Genomic DNA, 19,613 nt, shown 5'->3' with positions numbered 1-19,613 from the left:
ACTATAACCTTGCTTATGAAGTCGTTCTTGCACTTTACGCCTGCTATCAGAAGAAAAGTTTTCATTTTCTTAGAAATTTAAGGAACTAATAAATAGAGTTCTGAGCATTTTATGTGAAGTTTTGATGGTATTTCTATTGTGTGAAAAATTAAGTTAAGAACTTTAAATGTTGCTGTTGTTAAACAATCAGGAAAGGATATCTTTATTCTACTAATACACAATATTTTTAGAGAAAAAAATTTGGAAGACCAGAACGGTTTATGAAGATTTTTAAAAAAAAAGTCTCTTTCGTCCTCTCATTACAGTCCTCGTCCACGATTTCAATATTTTGAAATGAGAATTGGACTAAAGACTCAACATTCTAGAATTATAAGAAAGTTCTTCAAACAAATTTACTCTCATGACCATGGAAACAGGCAATTGGTAACTACTGAACCATCATTGTGGCAATGCCACAACCAGTAATATTTTACAGTGTATGGCTTAGGGGCGTAGTTTGTTTATCGAGCAAGATAATAAGTTAGAAAAAGTCAGTTTCGAGATTTTGAACTGAGGTGGAAATCCACCACCAGGTTACCTCTATGTTGTAGTAATGGGCCTCCCTCTGTTGGTTAAAATAGAGACCAAGAGGGTGTGAACATTAAAACAGCTTTACACAAAGATCACTATGTTATACTTCAAAACTGTGGAAAACAAAATAAATAGGAGCTACAAATAATTTAGATAAACTATCTTTATAAAACGTCATAGTGTCAGATTGCAATCCATCTTTGGTTTTCCTCTTAAAATCCAACATACTACGCTCACAAGAATTGTTGGAACAATGCAAAATTTCTGCTTCGTTTTTCTTTTGACAGAAAACATTATTACATAAAAATAGTTTGTTTTCCTTTGTGTGGAATTTTGTACAAAGCTACATAAGTTCTATCTCCTGTAGCCGTTCCTAAATTAGCAGTGAAAGACCAGAAATTATGCAGCTAGTCAACACCACCCGCTACTAACTCTTGGGCTACCCTTTTATCAACGAATAGTGGAATTAATCATCACGTTATAACGCCTCCGAGGCTAAAAGATCAAGCATGTTTGGTAGGACGAGAGCTCAAGCGCTTGTCTCACAGACTGAGAATCGAGCGCTCTCGCTACAACAAAAAAAATGTCTTACAAGTAAAACTTTAAAGAATAACAAATTTTGTCTTATGATTGATTACCAAACATTTCTAACTATTTTATTTATTTATTGTAAATCTCATTGTAATTTATAAAAGAAACATTTTCATGCTTTAATCTATTATTTTTATCACTATTTTTTAAATTAGTTTCAATAATTTTACAGCAGAAATTATTGATAACACTACATTAATTTCTCAACCTTAACTCTGTTAGTATACATATTTTGTATTATATGTAATTTGTTAATATGTACTTTCTAATTATTTCAATTTATGGAACATTTATACATTTTAATTTAAACTGTTGATGTGTACTCATTCAGTCACTTGCTATAAATTAAATGTTTACAATTTTATTTACCATAGTTAATGTTTCTACAATATTATTGCTCGTTCAATCGAGTACTTTTCGTAGGTTTTGTTTTCCTTCTGATATTTTAATACAAGCTTTTGTAATTTGGCTTAAATAACACTATGTAACAAAATTTTTACTTTTTCTTGTTCCTAGGCAGAAAGTGTTTTTTCCCCAATTGCTTATGCCTAAAGGAGACGGAAAAGACCTATTTTCTCTCAGACTTTACTTTCGTGACCTGGGAGCGTATAACGGAAATATGATGGGAGACTATATTTGAGAGCTGATATGTGAAAGTTATTTACATTGCAGTCGCAAATTTCGATAAACTACTCACTTCTAAACATTTTTTTTCATTTTTGTATAACTTTAGTATAAATACATGTAAATTTTGATTCATATGTTGTTTTATTCAGACCTTATGTTAATGAAAATGTGCAAATTTGCCTGTTTTTACATAGAAAATAGGTTAATTTATAAATTTCATTATCCAGGTCACAAAAAGCAAAGTTTGAAGGGAATAATGGCCATTTTCTGTACTTTTACAACATAAGCAATTAAGAAATAATACATACTATCTAGGAACAAAATTTGTGTTACATAGTGTAATCCACTCGAAGAAGTGTACCTGAACACTTAAAGGTTCGAATGAACCTCATTTAAGGATGAAAGTCTGGTAGCTACTATTTTACTAATTATAATAGTAATTCTTAGGTATTTAGTGTTTCTACTTAACCTCAATAATATATCCCCAAGTGTGATAATACAACTCACTTTTACACTCTGTTCCCTGTTGAATAAATTTCGGTATGTTTTCCAATCTGTAATCAGACAACAAAGTCTGATTGTCTGCCGGACATGGAGAAACCGAAAACTTTTATTATTAAAGACCTAATGTGAATGGTTATTTGACTATGTTAAGTTTCCATCCCACAGTGCTAGGTTACATAAACTTAAAACCTAGTTTTATCTAAAATTTCCAACTCAGGTTTATTTTGGTCGACTATTTATAGCCCGCCATAAAATATGCATTAAGTACAGTACGCACCAGCTATCCATATAAAGGAAAATGAAGAGAAAATAATACAGAAAGAAAGATATTTTATGCTTTGTTACCATTGCGCTCTAAATATATTAGAAATTGTTATTAATTCTCATTAATTATAAATATAATAAAAGTGTAAGGGTATAAGGGTACTTGGTATCTTTAGCTTACTCTGATTCTTTTGTTTAGGACATCGTCCCAGTTAGTGCCTTTAAACCATCGATGTCTCTTGATGTCATCTGCTCCGTTCTGAAATGAAACGAGGGAAGCCATTTTCTTTACCACAGTTTGAATATTCACTTGTTTAATTTAAAATCAATATTCAGTTTTAATATTAGAGATTATTTTAGCTATACTGCAATGTTTATGCATTTCTGTTAGTTATTTGACTGTTAGTTTTGAAACAGAGGTGTACAAAATTGGCTTTTCATATCTTTCTTTTCTCTGGCACAAGTCACTGGCTGGAAGGTCTTTCCTTTAACGCCAGAAATGTGGAAAAATACGTCTGATGTCTAGCGTGACTTTTATCACGAATACGTAGCCACATGATGCAATTACTTCTGCAGCATTCGGTGTTTAATACCACAGTATAATTTCATGAAATGTAAATAAGTTGTATTTCAAATAGACTGTTGGCTGCCATTATATATGTAGCGTAGCTGACGAATACTGGTATTGAGCGAAAAGTGTTTAGTTACGGTAAACATAATACAGATGTGAAATGCTATTTTCAAACATTTCTAGTTTAAAATCCGTAACATACACGCTAAATGTAATCTGACAAACAAAAAAAACATCCGAAGTCTAGTAAGAATTTTAGTGCAAATATTAGACTCATTAACTCCACTGTTTCACTATCTTTTCGCGTTTAAGAAAGCTAAGAACATTTTTATTTGTAGGTTACAGAAATATCTGAACTTTTCGTTGGAACCCATAGTTTTAATGGGCAAATAAAAATTCGAAACTGTGATTAAGTAATAGCCAACAAATGTCTAAAACACATATGCAGTGTACACTATTTCGTGAAATACAGTTTATAAAATAGTGTAATTAAAATCAATGTAACGTTTTCGTATTCTGTGTTACCTGTACTAAAATAAGTTGACTGACCAGACTAATCGTTATCAGATTAGGAAAATCAACCATTATTTCACCGAAGTAACTACACTCTGATCTTCTATGCTACATGTACTGAAACAGTTAACTAGCTTTTTGCTACCATGTTTGAAAAATCATTCTCTAATTTCGCGAAGAAATGTTTTCTATGTTAACGTACTAGTTTCTGAAAAACAACGATTTTTACTGATAATTGCACTTGGAAGATCCGGACTGTATATAAGTATGACTGAGTCTAAAAATATCGTTTGCATCTGATTAGTTGTAAACGCTTGAAAGCTTTAATAACTGGGAAAAAGACAAGGGTTTAATTGTCAGAAATAGAAGGAAAATATACGTATACATACACATACACACAATACACACATACACACACAGGGTGGACAAGAAAAGGGCCTTCTTTCTAGTTTTTATATTTAATAGTTTTACGCTATCATCTGATTTATTTCTGATACAATGTGCTAATTTATGCTATCATCTAAACCTCTTTTGATATCATTGATTAATTTTGTATTACTTTCTATAGATGTATTTTACGCTATTTTCTAAAGCACTTTGTATTTTCCTGCTATAGTTTCCCAAAGCTTCTAGTTTCGGAGCTCGTCAGATTATTTTAAAATTACGATAATTTAGTGCTGAAAGTTTCGTATGCCATGTTATCATCTGTTTGTTTTAATAATAAGGAGCTTTTTATTCTACCATCCTTTTAATATTATGTGACTTGTATTCGTCATTCTGATTAGTTTTCGTTTCTCGACTGTTCTTCCCTGAAAAAAAAATCAAAACGTAGTGTTAGTGGTGCCTTTCACTTACTTTTCGTCCTCTGAAGAGTTGACAGAAAATAAATTAGTCGATATCATTTTTCACAAGTTAAAATATTGTGTTGTGATTAGTATTTGAACCAAAGAGATATCTCCTATAAAACACTTATTAACGGACTACTTTCCAGCGTAGGTTCAGACGTACCGGGCTACTTATTGAAGTGAACAAATAGATAGTAAACGATAAATCATGACAGTTAAACATGGTACTTTGTAGAAAATTCTCGTTGATGAAATATGTTGGGAAGAGAACAAGACGCGGAGGCTTAAAAAGTCTCCAATAGAAATAAAAGTGAACTTACTTAAAACAGCTGTTCATAAACAAACAGTAATAACCTATATTTTTAGGACAGCAAGAAGAATCCTTTATTAATTATCAAAAACCTATTCTCCACTCATAAGTCACAAAAACAAACATTCAGTCCTTTGTAACAAAAAAATAGATGAAGTTTCTTTTCTATATGGAAGTTGGATCAGGGTTAAAATATAAATTGAGGATCGAACTAATTTAATATTGTAAGCAAAGAAAATAACCTTGATTTGAGGTTAAAAAAGTCCATTTTGTATATATCATGAATCACTATCGCGGCTTATAATAGAGATAGTAAGGAAATTTGCAGAACCATAATAAAACGTACGAGCAAAAACACCTATAACTATAAAGAATCAATTGAAACAATACTTTAAAACCTTTACCACTGACTTCTAAGTCGGTACGCGTACGAAAATTCACAAAACATCACGCATGTTAGATTTCCCAGCAAAAGAAAATCCATTGAAAACAGACTGTTTGTAATTGTTTTAATAGTGTTATTTTATTGCCAGTATACAAGAAAAACGGCTCGGTATATTGCACACAAACCTCTTGTGGAATGCTAAATAAGGTACTGCTAAAGCAAATTAGTTAAAGTAAATAATATCTACAATATTTCCAGCTTTGTTTTCTTACTTATTACGATACCTATTTGCAGGTTTTTAAATACACTATTTTTATATATCTTGTAAGCTTACATGTTCAAAAATATTTGTTAATTGTCAGTTACGAATTTAACTTCAGGTATCTTCTTTCACATTTCAATGCTATCTTTGTACAATTGAGTTGTATATTAAGGAAAAAATTTTTGAAAGCAGATGTCAACAAAAATGTTTAATGCAAATTTAAAATTAATATTTTTTTCGATAAAGATATAATTTGAAATATAATTAGGAAACCGAATTTGTATAATTCTTATTTGTTATTACTACGTTATCAACCTATACTACAAAATGTGGGAGTAATCATTCTCTTCCTACTTACCTTCATATTACCTAAGCGTTTAGTACGATCTTGCACCAGTACCTTCTTTATTAGATCCCTACAATACAAAGAAAACAAAAGTTCTTTCTTATGAGGTCAAGGACGCGTAAGAAACAGGCGAGTGTTTACAAAATCGTTAGAATAAATAAAAAATATGCATTTTCACTTCTTTTTGTCGGAATTTTATAACTGAAGTAAAAATTAAAAACAACACCAATACTTCCTTAAAGAATACAGAACCACCATCAAAAATATAGAACCAACGTCAAGAATACAGAACCAACATCAAATCTTAGGCTGTAGGAATTTATTTTTTTAATAATCAAGAAAGTTAAGAATGACCTATCTGTGCTGTGCCTATCGTGAGTATCAAAACCCGATTTTTAGCGTTACAATCCCCAAGATTTATTGCTGAGCCGCCAAGGAATACATAGAGAAAAATTAGGAAACTTTCTTAGATGCGTAAAAGAAGACTTTTACCTAAAGAAGAATCTTTAGGGCTTTCTATAATGAAAATAAACTAACTTCTACATTGGTTTCTGAAAACACAGAAAAATATTTGGACAACAAAATATCTTCTTTATTAGAAGATTAAATGACAAAAAATAGCATTCGGGTGAATTCTATAATATAAAAAAGAACCAGGTATCATATTCGATAATGTCATGGGAAAAACACCTTCTGTGTCGGACTTGAAGTAAAGTTAAAAAAGCATTAGTTTAATTTTTTAGATGCAGAAAAGAACAAAACACATAATTTATGCGACTTCTGTAGTATTAGTAAGGAATAAGCATGTTTATAAGAATCCAGGGTGACCATGCCATGTTTTTATTAGATTAACATAACAGTACGAAGAAATAAGCAACCTTTTCATTAGAAACATAAATACCTGTAATGTAAAATAATTGCAATTAGTTGTCATAGGATAAAATGTCTTTAATAACACATGATAACAGCAAGAGTTAACCGTTACAAAACATTTGTAAATATTTCATCACTGATATTTCAATAATTCAGGCTACATTTAAAAAACACTGTAACATGATTGTAGGAATTTACGTTACACTGTTATAATTAACAATGAACAACAAATGTAGATTATCTCGTTAATAAATACAGCTAATTTTCATTTTATTACATTTAATCTCACATATATTAGTATGATTATGTCTTGAATAATTTCTTACTTTGCTATTGGGTCAATGTGCCTTGGCCAGTCTATTTTACCTGCAAGAATTTTCTCGTAGATGGCGAAAGGGTTGTCATCAAAAAACGGAGGGTATCTGTAACAGTAAGAGTGCCTGTAAGCTAAGATTCTGAAGAGATTTGTTTCATTTTGTCGATCTGGGATTTTTTTAGAATATCGGAGAATAGCTATAGATGCTGCTACAGGCAGATGTAGTAGGTTTGGAAACTTTAATGGACTGGAACTGACTGTTGAAACACAAGGGGATGGCGTTTCAACTTCTATACTTTTTCAGTATAAAAACTGAAACGTTACCTGCTACTCTTTCAACATGTAGTCGCAGTCCATTAAAATTCTTAAACCTAATAACTATAGATATTTTAATCGTGATAATTATATTTTATTAAATAATAATATTTAGAATTTTACAAATGGAAAATAATAATTTTAAGTTTAATCTACTTTTCTCAACTAGCAACTTTAACAACTTTCTTAAGATTTGTTTTATCTTTTATTTGATGTTAATTTATATAAATTCTTAAAACGCAGCAAGATACTTTGTTTTATTTACACCTACCGAGCTAGGTTTAAAACCCTGAAATAATCATATTATTATAAACCGAAATAAGGTATCGCCAAGATATAATATGATGAATATCTCTAATAATACAACGATACATGAACTTCTAGGTAACGATTTACCCAGCTAACATTTCGTAGATTAGTATTCCAAAAGCCCACCAATCGACAGCCTTATTGTGCCCTTTACTCTGGATGATTTCTGGAGCCAAGTATTCAGGTGTTCCACACAATGTCCATGTCCTGGAAGAATAAAACACACCATAGTCGAAGTTATGATATCAGGTTCATTTTGGATTTCTGTTACTAAGTTTTTTAACCATAGTCGAAGTTATGATATCAGGTTCATTTTGGATTTCTGTTACTAAGTTTTTTAACCATAGTCCAAGTTATGATATCAGGTTCATTTTGGATTTATGTTACTAAGTTTTTTAACCATAGTCGAAGTTATGATATCAGGTTCATTTTGGATTTCTGTTACTAAGGTTTTTAACCACAGTCGAAGTTATGATATCAGGTTCATTTTGGATTTATGTTACTAAGTTTTTTAACCATAGTCGAAGTTATGATATCAGGTTCATTTGGATTTCTGTTACTAAGTTTTTAATCACAAATGCGATTAACGAAGTTACTTATCACTCTCCAAAGGATCTAAAAATACTTGGAAAAGAACTCCAAAGAATAATGTATTTTTTCAGAAGTATGATATATAATAAGTTCACTTTAAAATGTCATTATAACACTACATTCATGGGAATCATTATTTGTTAACTGTTTATTACGAAATGTAACAGCTCCTCTGTAACATAAATATAGGGCCCGGCATGTCCAGGTGGGTTAAGGCATTCGACTCGTAATCCGAGAGTTAACAGGTTCGAATCCACATCGCACCAAACATGCCCACCCTTTGCCGTGGGGCGTTATAAAGTGACGGTCAATCCCACTATTCATTGGTAAAAGAGTAGCCCAAGAGTTGGCGGTGGGTGGTGATGACTAGCTGCCTTCCATATAGTCTTACACTGCTAAATTAGATGGCTAGCGCAGATAGCCCTCGTCTACCTTTGCGCGATATTCAAGAAGCAAACAAACAAACATAAATATAAAGTCAATAAATGAATTATTTCCTTTACTTATTGACAGATTTCGACACATACTCGCAAAAGTCACGAGTGTCTGGATTACGTAGACTTTGCTAAATTATAAATTTTCGGAGTACATTTTTCGAAAGGCGCAGCTATTTCTCTGAGTTATGTTACTACATGTGTTGAAATGGTTAAACTAAATTTGGAGACAAAAATAATGACATGTGGATATAAATGCAATTGTTGCGTACAATCTAACTGATTAGAGGGAGGTATTGTGTTCTGAAAACATAACACCTTATCCTCACATATCTTTCTTTGGAGAATTGTGATAACGAAGCTCATAAGTATGTATCTCAACCTCCTTTAATAGGAGCAAGGCATGAATAAATTAAATACGTTAGTACATGAAATTAATAAAGAATCAAAATGTAAATTAAATATTTAATACTAACAGAATAATAAGTATGCGGTTAAACGTAATAAATAAGTTGGTAGTTTTTGTTTTTAACCTGATAATAGACTAAGTTGTCGGATCAGAACTTCAAGATTCAGACTTAACCGTTTCTAACTTAGAACTGCCAATCAGACTAGTCAGTAGCATCTGCCGCTAATACTGCTGCTTTTGATTAAATAAAAGGATTGGCTGCCGCACACCTTCTTAATGTCTCCACAGTTGCATATCACGAGCGTAAATTAAATGTAACAACAGTCCACTGAAAAAATATACATATTTTGGTTATTAGCGAATATAATATAAAAAATTAGTATTTATTATTACAAACCGAAATAAGAGACTATCATAAATAAAAATGATTTTATTGTTAGCGAACATGATAGAAGCAGAGCTTTTTACTCCTTCAAAGCTATTTTGAATGCCCACTGGACTCTCTTAGGTTTTTTCGATTATTCAAACGGTCAATTTAGAAAAAGCAATAGTTTTCGTTTGATTGTTCTAAATGAAATGGGTCAGAATTGTATTCGTGTTTTTGGTTTTTGTTGTGTTTTTTTTAGCTCTAAACCACAGATCTCATCAATTGCATCCCGTTGTCGTAAGAAATAAATGAATGTACTTTAAGAAAGAGGTCAAAACGTATTATTAGGACGAACGAGAGTAGTCAAAAGATTTGGCAGTGAGTGTTTATTGGTTAATTTTCTTCTAGCCTGTAATTTCAAAATTATGAATGGTCATGAGCAAATAATTCTTTTTTGCACCTTTACGCTATAATTCTGGCAGAAACAAACTAAAATCTATAAAAAATAATACTCAAATTTCAGTAACAGGAAAGAAGAAGGAAGAAAAAACTTGTAAACTCGCTGTATTTCAAACCTTTCATTTTTTACCTGTCTGTTAGGGTTTTAGCAAAGCCAAAGTCCGTGATTTTGAGGTGACCTTCTCTATCCAGCAAAAGATTTTCTGGTTTCAAATCTCTGTATACAACTTGTTGTTTGTGTAGATATTCAAGAGCCAACACTATTTCTGCAGCATAGAAAGCTCCCGTTGTACTACTAAACCTCCCAGCGTTTCGTAGATACGTAAATAACTCTCCACCACACACGTATTCAAACAGCATGTAGAGGGAGGTGTCGTCATGATTAGTCCAAAGCCTCCAGTAAAAAGAAACAAAATAAACACACATGTAAAAAACACAGTGAAAACAGTTTAAAACGATTAATCAACGCGAAGAGATATTTTTCATTTACGACTATGATTAACGATATTTATTTGTTAGTTTCCTACAGCAAAAACTTCTATCATTTACTCTTTAACATGAATAAATGTTTTATTTCGCTTTGTATATCATCCCTGAGTGAAGAAACCGGAATCTGTACTCCAACTAGAAACCTAAGTACCTTCAAACACTTGTGTAGAGTTGAATGAGTAAGAAGACTCATATAAACAGATAAAATTTTAACCAAACTGTTTTCCATACCTAAACTGCGAAGAAATTATATTGCTTAACACTATAACTGGTACTGAGTTTGTTATCCAATATTGGAAAAAAGTAACATACGTGTAACGAAGTTACTTAAGTAAAATTAACAGTTATAGGTTTAATTGTAGGTTTTACCCGTACTCGTACATTTTGTATACTCTTATATAGAAGATGTGACTATAACATTTTGTATACTCTTATATAGAAGATGTGACTATAACATTTTGTATACTCTTATATAGAAGATGTGACTATAACATTTTGTATACTCTTATATAGAAGATGTGACTATAACATTTTGTATACTCTTATATAAAAGATGTGACTATAGATAAAAGTCGTACGAAACAAATCTATAGCCAATAAATTGCATAAAATTTTGATTTATTTTTAACACCAGACGCTGACAAATAATTTAAATTATTTACAATAATGTTGCCCACCATCATATAGATTTTTAGTGTAAACGAAATTTAATTATTATTATTTTTAACACCAGAAGCTGGCAAATCATTTACATTTACAATGATGTTGCCCACCATCATATAGATTTTTAGTGTAAACGAAATTTAATTATTAATCAGTGATGACGAGAAACCCACTTGTTGAGAAATTATATGCAAAAACGGCTCGTTTGGGCTGAGAAAACACTTTACATAGAAGAGCGAACAACGTTTCGACCTTCTTCGGTCATCGTCAGGTTCACAAAGAAAGAGGTAACTGACCGGAAGCTGACCACATGTTTGAAAGGGGTTGTGTAACTGTGTGTCGAAATGTAGAGGGCGGTATTAGATGTTTGAATATATAATTTTATTTATTATATTAATATAGGTATAAAGGCGTTCCTTTATATTGGTTTATTTTGGGTTTAAGTTGTTGTATAAGTAAGGCTTCTTTAATTTTACGTTTGTTTATGTTTGTTTCTTTATTTAGTATTTGAGTGTTTTCTATGGTTATGTTGTGTTTATTTGACTTGCAGTGTTCGAAAACGTGTGAAGGTGACTTTTTATGTTCTTTGAATCTGGTTTCCATTTTTCTACTTGTTTCTCCAATATAGAAGTCGTGGCAGTTATCACATTGTATTTTATAAACAATGTTGGTGTGGTGTTTGTCAGTGTAGTTTTACATAGTATAGACCTCAGTTTTGTGCCGGGTTTTGAATAAATTTGGTATTAATTGGAATGTCATATTTTGTTACTAATTTTGCCAAATGTTGGTTATTTGTTTACTGATGTCGGGAATATATGGTATACAGCAGTATATGGTTTCGTGGTTTTTTGATTCGTGAGCTGTATTTACTTTAGTTGGTTGATTTTGCTTTCTGTCTAGGTGTGTGCGTATAATGTTTTCTACGGTTTGTGGAGGAAACTTATTGATGTTGGTGAAGTATTGTTTTATTTTGTCTAATTCATCGTTAATTTTATCTGGTGAGCATAGTTTTATGGCTGTGTTTATTTGGTTTCTTAGTATGTTGAGTTTTGTTTTGTTTCATGTGCTGAGTCCCAAGGAATGTATAGTCCAGTATGGGTGATTTTTCGGTGGATTTCTGTTTGAAATTGTGTATCAGTTCTTGTAATTTTGAGGTTAAGAAATGATATTTGATTGTTTTCTTCCTGTTCACATGTGAAGTTGATGTTGGGATGTATAGAGTTAATGTGATTGAAAAAATTAAGTATGTGTTCTGTAGATTTGAATCCGCAACCGTGTCATCTACATATCTATACCAGTATAGTGGTGGATGTAATGCTGTGTTAATTGCTTGTGTTTCAACTTGTGTCATAAAAATATTGGCTAGAACTGGTGATACTGGGTTGCCCATGCTTAGGCCGTTTGTTTGTATATAGTTTTGGTTGTTGAACATGAAGTTTGTCTTTATCGTGGTGAATTCTATGAGGGTTGCTAACTGGTTACTGGGAATTTCTATAGTTGGGTTAGGGTCTCGGATATAGAGTTCTAAGGCTATCTTGCAGGCTTCAGTGGTTGGAACTTCTGTAAAGAGGATATAACATCGAAACTGGCCATTAAGGCTTTATGATTAAGTTGATTTAGATTAGACATGAAATTAAAGAGTCTTTGATAAATGAGCTGGCTGATGTTACATATTTGGAGAATGCCCATGCTATGTATTTACCAAGGTTGTAATTAAACGATTCATATGTGGACATTATTGGTCGTAATGGACAATCTGGTTTATGAGGTTTGGGGATGCCGTATATTTGTGGTGTGCGTGAGTCGGTTTTACGTAGGTAGGAATAAAGTGTTTGTGAAATTGTGTTGGCTTTTTTCATTTGTAGTAGTAATTTGTTCAGTTGCGTCTCGTGTGTCTTTGTTGGATTTGTGTGTATAGGTTTAAATTTGTTCGTGTCTGATAGGATGTTATTCATTTTGGATGTATTCATTCGTGTTCATTATGACTATAGCGTTACCTTTATCTGCTTTTAGAATTTTTATGTTTTTGTCTTGTTTTAGGTTTTTATGCAATTAATGTCTATTTTGTAAGGTTGTTTTCAGTTTTCTGTTTTGTGAAATTATGTTGATGGTTTTGTGAGAAAATTCTTTGAAAAAATCGTTTAAGATGTTGTTTTAGGTGTTTCTGGAAAATATAAATTTGTAATTTTACCTGGGAAGGTTGGCTGTTGGATGTCAATAAAATTATCTAAGTTGTCTTCTTTCTGTTGGTTGTTTTGGTTGTTTCCTAGTTTTTGTTCTCTGTAGAAAGTATCACAAGTCTCCTGGCTAGGTCTTCTAAACATGTTTTGATTTCTATGGTTGGAATGTGCCTAGGTGCTATAGCGAAGTTGAGTCCTTTGTTAAGTAGATGTATCTCGTCTGTGTTTAATTGACGGTCGGATCTGTTAATTATGAGGTTAGTCAACGGTTTGTCGTTTTGGTGTCTTTTCTGTTGTTTGCATCTTAGTTTTTCTAGTTTTTGTTGTGGCAGATCTTTTGTCTCTGTCGTTTTAGTATTGATTTGGTTTATGTTTCGTTGTATAAGTCCGTAAATCTCTGGTTTAATGCAGCATGCCAGTTGATGGTCTAGATTCATTTTTTGTTTTTGTAAGTCATGTAGTTCTTTATATTTTGTGTTCAACATGGCTTTCAGTAGTTTTTTCTGTAAATTTTGAATAATGTTTGTGTATGTATTAAAATTTTTTGAAAGTTTTACCTTTACAAAATTAGGGTTAGTTGTTCTTTTCTACATTGTTGAATAAAATAAATGTCATTTCTTCTATTAATAATTCGTTGGTTTAAATTCCTTAGTTTCTTAACGATCGTGTGAGCGTGTACTGTTAATAGTGGTGTACGGTATGCTAGTTCAGACATAATGGTAACAGGTAACAGGTAAGTACAAATACACTGAGAAAAACACAAAAACTTACACTTCTCGTACAGTCGCCGCGATGAAACAATAATCAGTGATGACGAGAAACCCACTTGTTGAGAAATTATATGCAAAAACGGCTCGTTTGGGCTGAGAAAACACTTTACATAGAAGAGCGAACAACGTTTCGACCTTCTTCGGTCATCGTCAGGTTCACAAAGAAAGAGGTAACTGACCGGAAGCTGACCACATGTTTGAAAGGGGTTGTGTAACTGTGTGTCGAAATGTAGAGGGCGGTATTAGATGTTTGAATATATAATTTTATTTATTATATTAATATAGGTATAAAGGCGTTCCTTTATATTGGTTTATTTTGGGTTTAAGTTGTTGTATAAGTAAGGCTTCTTTAATTTTACGTTTGTTTATGTTTGTTTCTTTATTTAGTATTTGAGTGTTATTGAGTATTTGCGGGATTCAAATCTACAGAACACATACTTAATTTTTTCAATCACATTAACTCTATACATCCCAACATCAACTTCACATGTGAACAGGAAGAAAACAATCAAATATCATTTCTTAACCTCAAAATTACAAGAACTGATACACAATTTCAAACAGAAATCCACCGAAAAATCACCCATACTGGACTATACATTCCTTGGGACTCAGCACATGAAACAAAACAAAAACTCAACATACTAAGAAACCAAATAAACACAGCCATAAAACTATGCTCACCAGATAAAATTAACGATGAATTAGACAAAATAAAACAATACTTCACCAACATCAATAAGTTTCCTCCACAAACCGTAGAAAACATTATACGCACACACCTAGACAGAAAGCAAAATCAACCAACTAAAGTAAATACAGCTCACGAATCAAAAAACCACGAAACCATATACTGCTGTATACCATATATTCCCGACATCAGCAAACAAATAACCAACATTTGGCAAAATTAGTAACAAAATATGACATTCCAATTAATACCAAATTTATTCAAAACCCGGCACAAAACTGAGGTCTATACTATGTAAAACTACACTGACAAACACCACACCAACATTGTTTATAAAATACAATGTGATAACTGCCACGACTTCTATATTGAGAAACAAGTAGAAAATGGAAACCAGATTCAAAGAACATAAAAGTCACCTTCACACGTTTTCGAACACTGCAAGTCAAATAAACACAACATAACCATAGAAAACACTCAAATACTAAATAAAGAAACAAACATAAACAAACGTAAAATTAAAGAAGCCTTACTTATACAACAACTTAAACCCAAAATAAACCAATATAAAGGAACGCCTTTATACCTATATTAATATAATAAATAAAATTATATATTCAAACATCTAATACCGCCCTCTACATTTCGACACACAGTTACACAACCCCTTTCAAACATGTGGTCAGCTTCCGGTCAGTTACCTCTTTCTTTGTGAACCTGACGATGACCGAAGAAGGTCGAAACGTTGTTCGCTCTTCTATGTAAAGTGTTTTCTCAGCCCAAACGAGCCGTTTTTGCATATAAATTTAATTATTATTATTTTTAACACCAGAAGCTGACAAATCATTTACATTTACAATGATGTTGCCTACAAACATATAAATTTTTAGTGTGAACGAAATTTAATTATTATTATTTTTAACACCAGAAGCTGACAAATAATTTACAATGATGTTGCCTATAACCATATAGATTTTTAATGTGGGAACGAAATTCAATTATTATTATTTTAACACCAGACGCTGACAAATAATTTACAACAAAATTTGCTAATTGATAAAAGCAACGGATAACTGAATCAGTTGTTGTTTGGTATTAAGCACAAAGCTACACAATGGGCTATCTGCGCTATTACCACCACGGGTATTGAAACCCGGTTTATAGAGGTATGTATGTCCGCAGACATACCACTGTGCCACTAGGAAGTAGAAGCAATAGTAAAAGAGATCTACAACTTAGTTAACAATAAAATTTTTAGTCCAACTTACATATCAATGATAAATGGATGAACAACTTGTTTGAGAATGGACTTCTCATTCTTCACGTGCTCCACCTGCTTTAATCGGATGACGTCAGCTATTTCTAAAATTTTCATAGCGTAGTAAGCACCAGTAAGCTTATTTCGACACAGACATACCCTTCCAAAAGTACCTGTACCTGAATTTGAACAATGAAATAAAAACAAGCCTTCTTATTTCATAGATAAATTATTTCACCAAGCATAATTTGTTAAATATATCATGAACTCAGAACAAAGCATAATTATAGTTAGAAATGACTTTTCATAAATATAAATATAAATGTTTTTTCCAGTCGCTTTACAGGTTCCTGCGCAACTTACTATGTTTAATGTAATGCTTTATAAATAAATAAAGGATTTTAACCATTTTAACAGTTGAGTCACCAGATTTCAATACTTACTAGGAAAGAAATCATACTTAAGATCATAAAACGTATAGTTTTATGTACGCTCTATTACCGTTACAAGATTATGTTAAGCTGCGCGTTCTCCTGCAAGAAAACTTTGCTGATGTACAAGCTTTATAACAGCATAACGATATGCTAATATGCACTTTCCCTCACAGCAAAATAATTATTATACGAACACTATTTCACAATACAATAAGTATGTTAATAAACAGAATATCGCTCCATATCATAAATCAATATGCACGCTCAATGACAAAAGATAGAACGTGTTAAGAATCTTATCACTTACACCAGGATAATGTTAATGTTCACACTCTTTCACAGGAGAGGTTTTATTAACAAGTATATCCTCTCACACATTAGGATAATGTTAAAGGATATGAGTATTTTAATAGTTATATGTTTGTTATTTCACACTATTGGTTGTCGTGAATACTCGTTAAGAATTATAAAAAAATACATTCTGTAAAGATCGCACATTTATTTTCATAATAGTGAGCGTTCTATAAAGAAAAACGTACAATTTTCACACAACAGCAGGGCGTAGGGCTGAATCGATAAGCTAGTTTACAGATAGAGAAAGAAAGAACAAGTTAATTTTTCATGTAGAAATACACTATATCATCGCTTCACTCTTAGTATCGTAAATTTTGCATGCCATAAAAGCGGATATCCCATTACTCAATGCTTTTCCAAATGTTTTGTTAATACGTCTTTTATGACATAAAGTAGCACTCTGAAGCAACGTAGAGGTTCCTGTTTGTGTATAGCAAGCCCCCGCGGTGAAAGTGAAAAACAAGAGATACACGAGGCGCACTGCAGTCTATATTATTGATTCACTGATGCTTTCAATCAGAGAAAACTTAGTACCTTAGTAGGCTTATGTTTCGTTCAAAGACGTAGTGACATGCGATTACCTATTTTTTAAAGAAATGTTCCAATAATTCGCGTATTGCTAGCTATCTTTTTCTTTCAATTTTTCTTTCTTTGAATACCCCACGCTAGTACAGCGGTATGTCTCTGTATTTACAACACTAAAATAAGGGGTTCGATTCCCCTTGGTGGGCTCAGTAGATAGCCCGATGTGGCTTTACTATATGAAAACACACACTTCCTTTGAAACCAGTGGAAAAAATTCTGGAGGTAAAATGCACATTTCTTTATTTCTATTATGTTTCTAAGTGCATATTTTAAAAGTGGACATTGATGTATATGTTTTGATAATTCTTTTCAGAATGCAAACCTTCTTACTAAACGCTGTTATTTAAAAAAAATCTTTACAGTTTTTTTTCAAATAATCGTAATTTTGTTGTACAGTACTTAGCTGCTAACGGAAAAAACAAAGACAGAAATATTGTGTAGAAGAGTCAAAGTGAAGAAAACGAAACAGTTAAAAATAATATTTTGTTTCTTTTTTGTATGATGTCAGCTCAAAAGAAATAATGACGGTATTTTGATCTTCGGTTGTTTGGGAAACAACGTCTAACATTAAACACTATCTCACTGTTATTTGGTTTGATATCACGAGAGTGCATAATTAACCTAACATCTACAAGCCCAAAATTAAACCGGATCAAACATTATTTCACTGTTACTTGGCTCGACAGGGCGACATTTTTAAATTATCATGTCCGACACTACATCGGTTATTACGTTACCTGCATTTGGTTTAGGCGACTTTTAACACCTACCGACATTGAAGTTGTACCGGATCAAAAATTATCTCACCATAATTTGAGTCAATATCTCTAGGGTGACATTCCGAAACTAGCGTTGTTTTAAAGTTCTACATGTCCCGGTTGTTAGGGCACTTGACTCCCAATATTATTGGTTGCCGGTAATGTTGCCAACTAAAATTTCTTGAAACTCTCCTCTCAAGCTCGTAAAACGTAACCAAAGGAACGCAAAGAGCAATTTTATATTGTTGGTGTGCTACAGTTAGTGTGTTATAATCCTCAGAAGTTATAACTGTGACAAACGTTTACCAAATAGGGAAATTACAGATCTTTGACCAGTCACGTTTGTATATTTCGAACATTATAAGCCGTTTAGCTTAGAGAATTTACTTTGTGCGTTAGTATTTCTATGAAGATATTAGATATTTTTGTTGATGAAAAACTTACGTGTGTTCAGTTGAAGCAGCTAGCTGTTAAGAGAAGTTTACCTATATCAACTCGAAATTCCTTCGCTCATCGTGAACCGTCGATAAAACATTCAATTCCAAGTTACATAGAAGAAAGACTCAGTATTGTTTATAAACAGGTAAAACGTTTACATATACATGTTTCTTTTTGGTAACCGTTATTATAACTTGTATTGTTGTTTCTATATTAAAAATATAGTTATGTTAAGAAAGAAAACTATATATATTAGTATTCTCGGCAATTATCATAAATTTGACACATATTGACACTGAATTAACTTTTAAATTAAAATTAAAATTTCCAGCTATTTAAATCGTAATACGTAGCCTAACAAAGTAGAAACTCGTCCGAGATAAAATGTTATACCTAACACACCAAACATGCTCGCCCATTTCAGCCGCAGGGCGTTATATTCTACAGTAAATCCAACTATTTGTTGACTAAAGAATATCTCAAGAGCTTGCGGTGGGTGATGACTAGCTGCTTTCCCTATAGTCTTTCACTGCTAAATTAGGGAAGGATAGCGCAGATACCCCTCGCATAACTTTAGGTGAAACTCCAAACAAATATAAGATTCCCAAAACTTGTTAAGTTATTGTACGTCAGCTACTTGTTTGTCTTATAAAAAACAAATATTTGCATTTTAGGAGTTGTTCATGTGTAAACATAAGAAAAAAAAAACTTAGTTATGATGACACGTTTGATCTACAAACTAATTAACTTAGATAAATCCAATAAACAACATATGTTACTTGTAGAAAATAATAAAAAACTGGTAGTTTTTAATCATCCAATTTATTACGATCAAAATATTTTTCCACATCTTGAAGTGACACTTAGTTAATGTTTTTAGGATTATAATGCGCATACATTTTATTAACAATCGAAAACGGGGGTTCGTAGAAGTGATTTATTTTCCAAGTAAAGATATTAAATTGAATGTGAAACATTTGTTCTATATCTATAATTTATGGCTAGAAATACAAGTAATGTGCAAATTAATCTGCATTGAAAGTATCAAAATAAATTAGACATTTGAAATAAAATTGTTAGTAAAGTAAGGTCTATTTCAGCTGACGTGAGCAGTGCTTGTTTATGGGAGTCA

The 19,613-nt window shown here is 32.0% G+C and overlaps 1 protein-coding gene across 1 annotated transcript; it reads right to left on the bottom strand.

Annotated features, from left to right (window-relative positions):
- Window positions 1–2,041: 2,041 nt before the first annotated feature.
- On the bottom strand, window positions 2,042–16,091 carry LOC143246865 (cAMP-dependent protein kinase catalytic subunit 3-like). The gene is made up of 6 exons (XM_076494100.1): window positions 15,923–16,091; window positions 9,992–10,255; window positions 7,689–7,808; window positions 6,988–7,083; window positions 5,801–5,858; window positions 2,042–2,815 (listed from the first exon to the last, which is right to left on the bottom strand). Exons 1-6 carry the CDS (start codon window positions 16,027–16,029, stop codon window positions 2,729–2,731), a joined length of 732 nt encoding a protein of 243 aa, XP_076350215.1. The 5' UTR covers window positions 16,030–16,091; the 3' UTR covers window positions 2,042–2,728.
- Window positions 16,092–19,613: the final 3,522 nt, after the last annotated feature.

Source organism: Tachypleus tridentatus, chromosome 1, assembly GCF_004210375.1.
Source record: "Tachypleus tridentatus isolate NWPU-2018 chromosome 1, ASM421037v1, whole genome shotgun sequence".
Lineage (NCBI taxonomy): Eukaryota > Metazoa > Arthropoda > Merostomata > Xiphosura > Limulidae > Tachypleus > Tachypleus tridentatus.
Note: the sequence above shows the minus strand (reverse complement) of the source record. Positions and strands in the feature narration are given on the sequence as shown.

What these genes read in the sequence shown, in the direction of transcription:
- LOC143246865 (XM_076494100.1), bottom strand. Translation starts at nt 16,029, where the DNA reads ATGAAAATTTTAGAAATAGCTGACGTCATCCGATTAAAGCAGGTGGAG. An exon ending in CATCCATTTATCATTGATAT is followed by an intron (nt 10,256 to 15,922) that starts GTAAGTTGGACT and finishes TTTTTACTGGAG; the next exon opens with GCTTTGGACTAATCATGACG. An exon ending in GCTAAAACCCTAACAGACAG is followed by an intron (nt 7,809 to 9,991) that starts GTAAAAAATGAA and finishes TTATTCTTCCAG; the next exon opens with GACATGGACATTGTGTGGAA.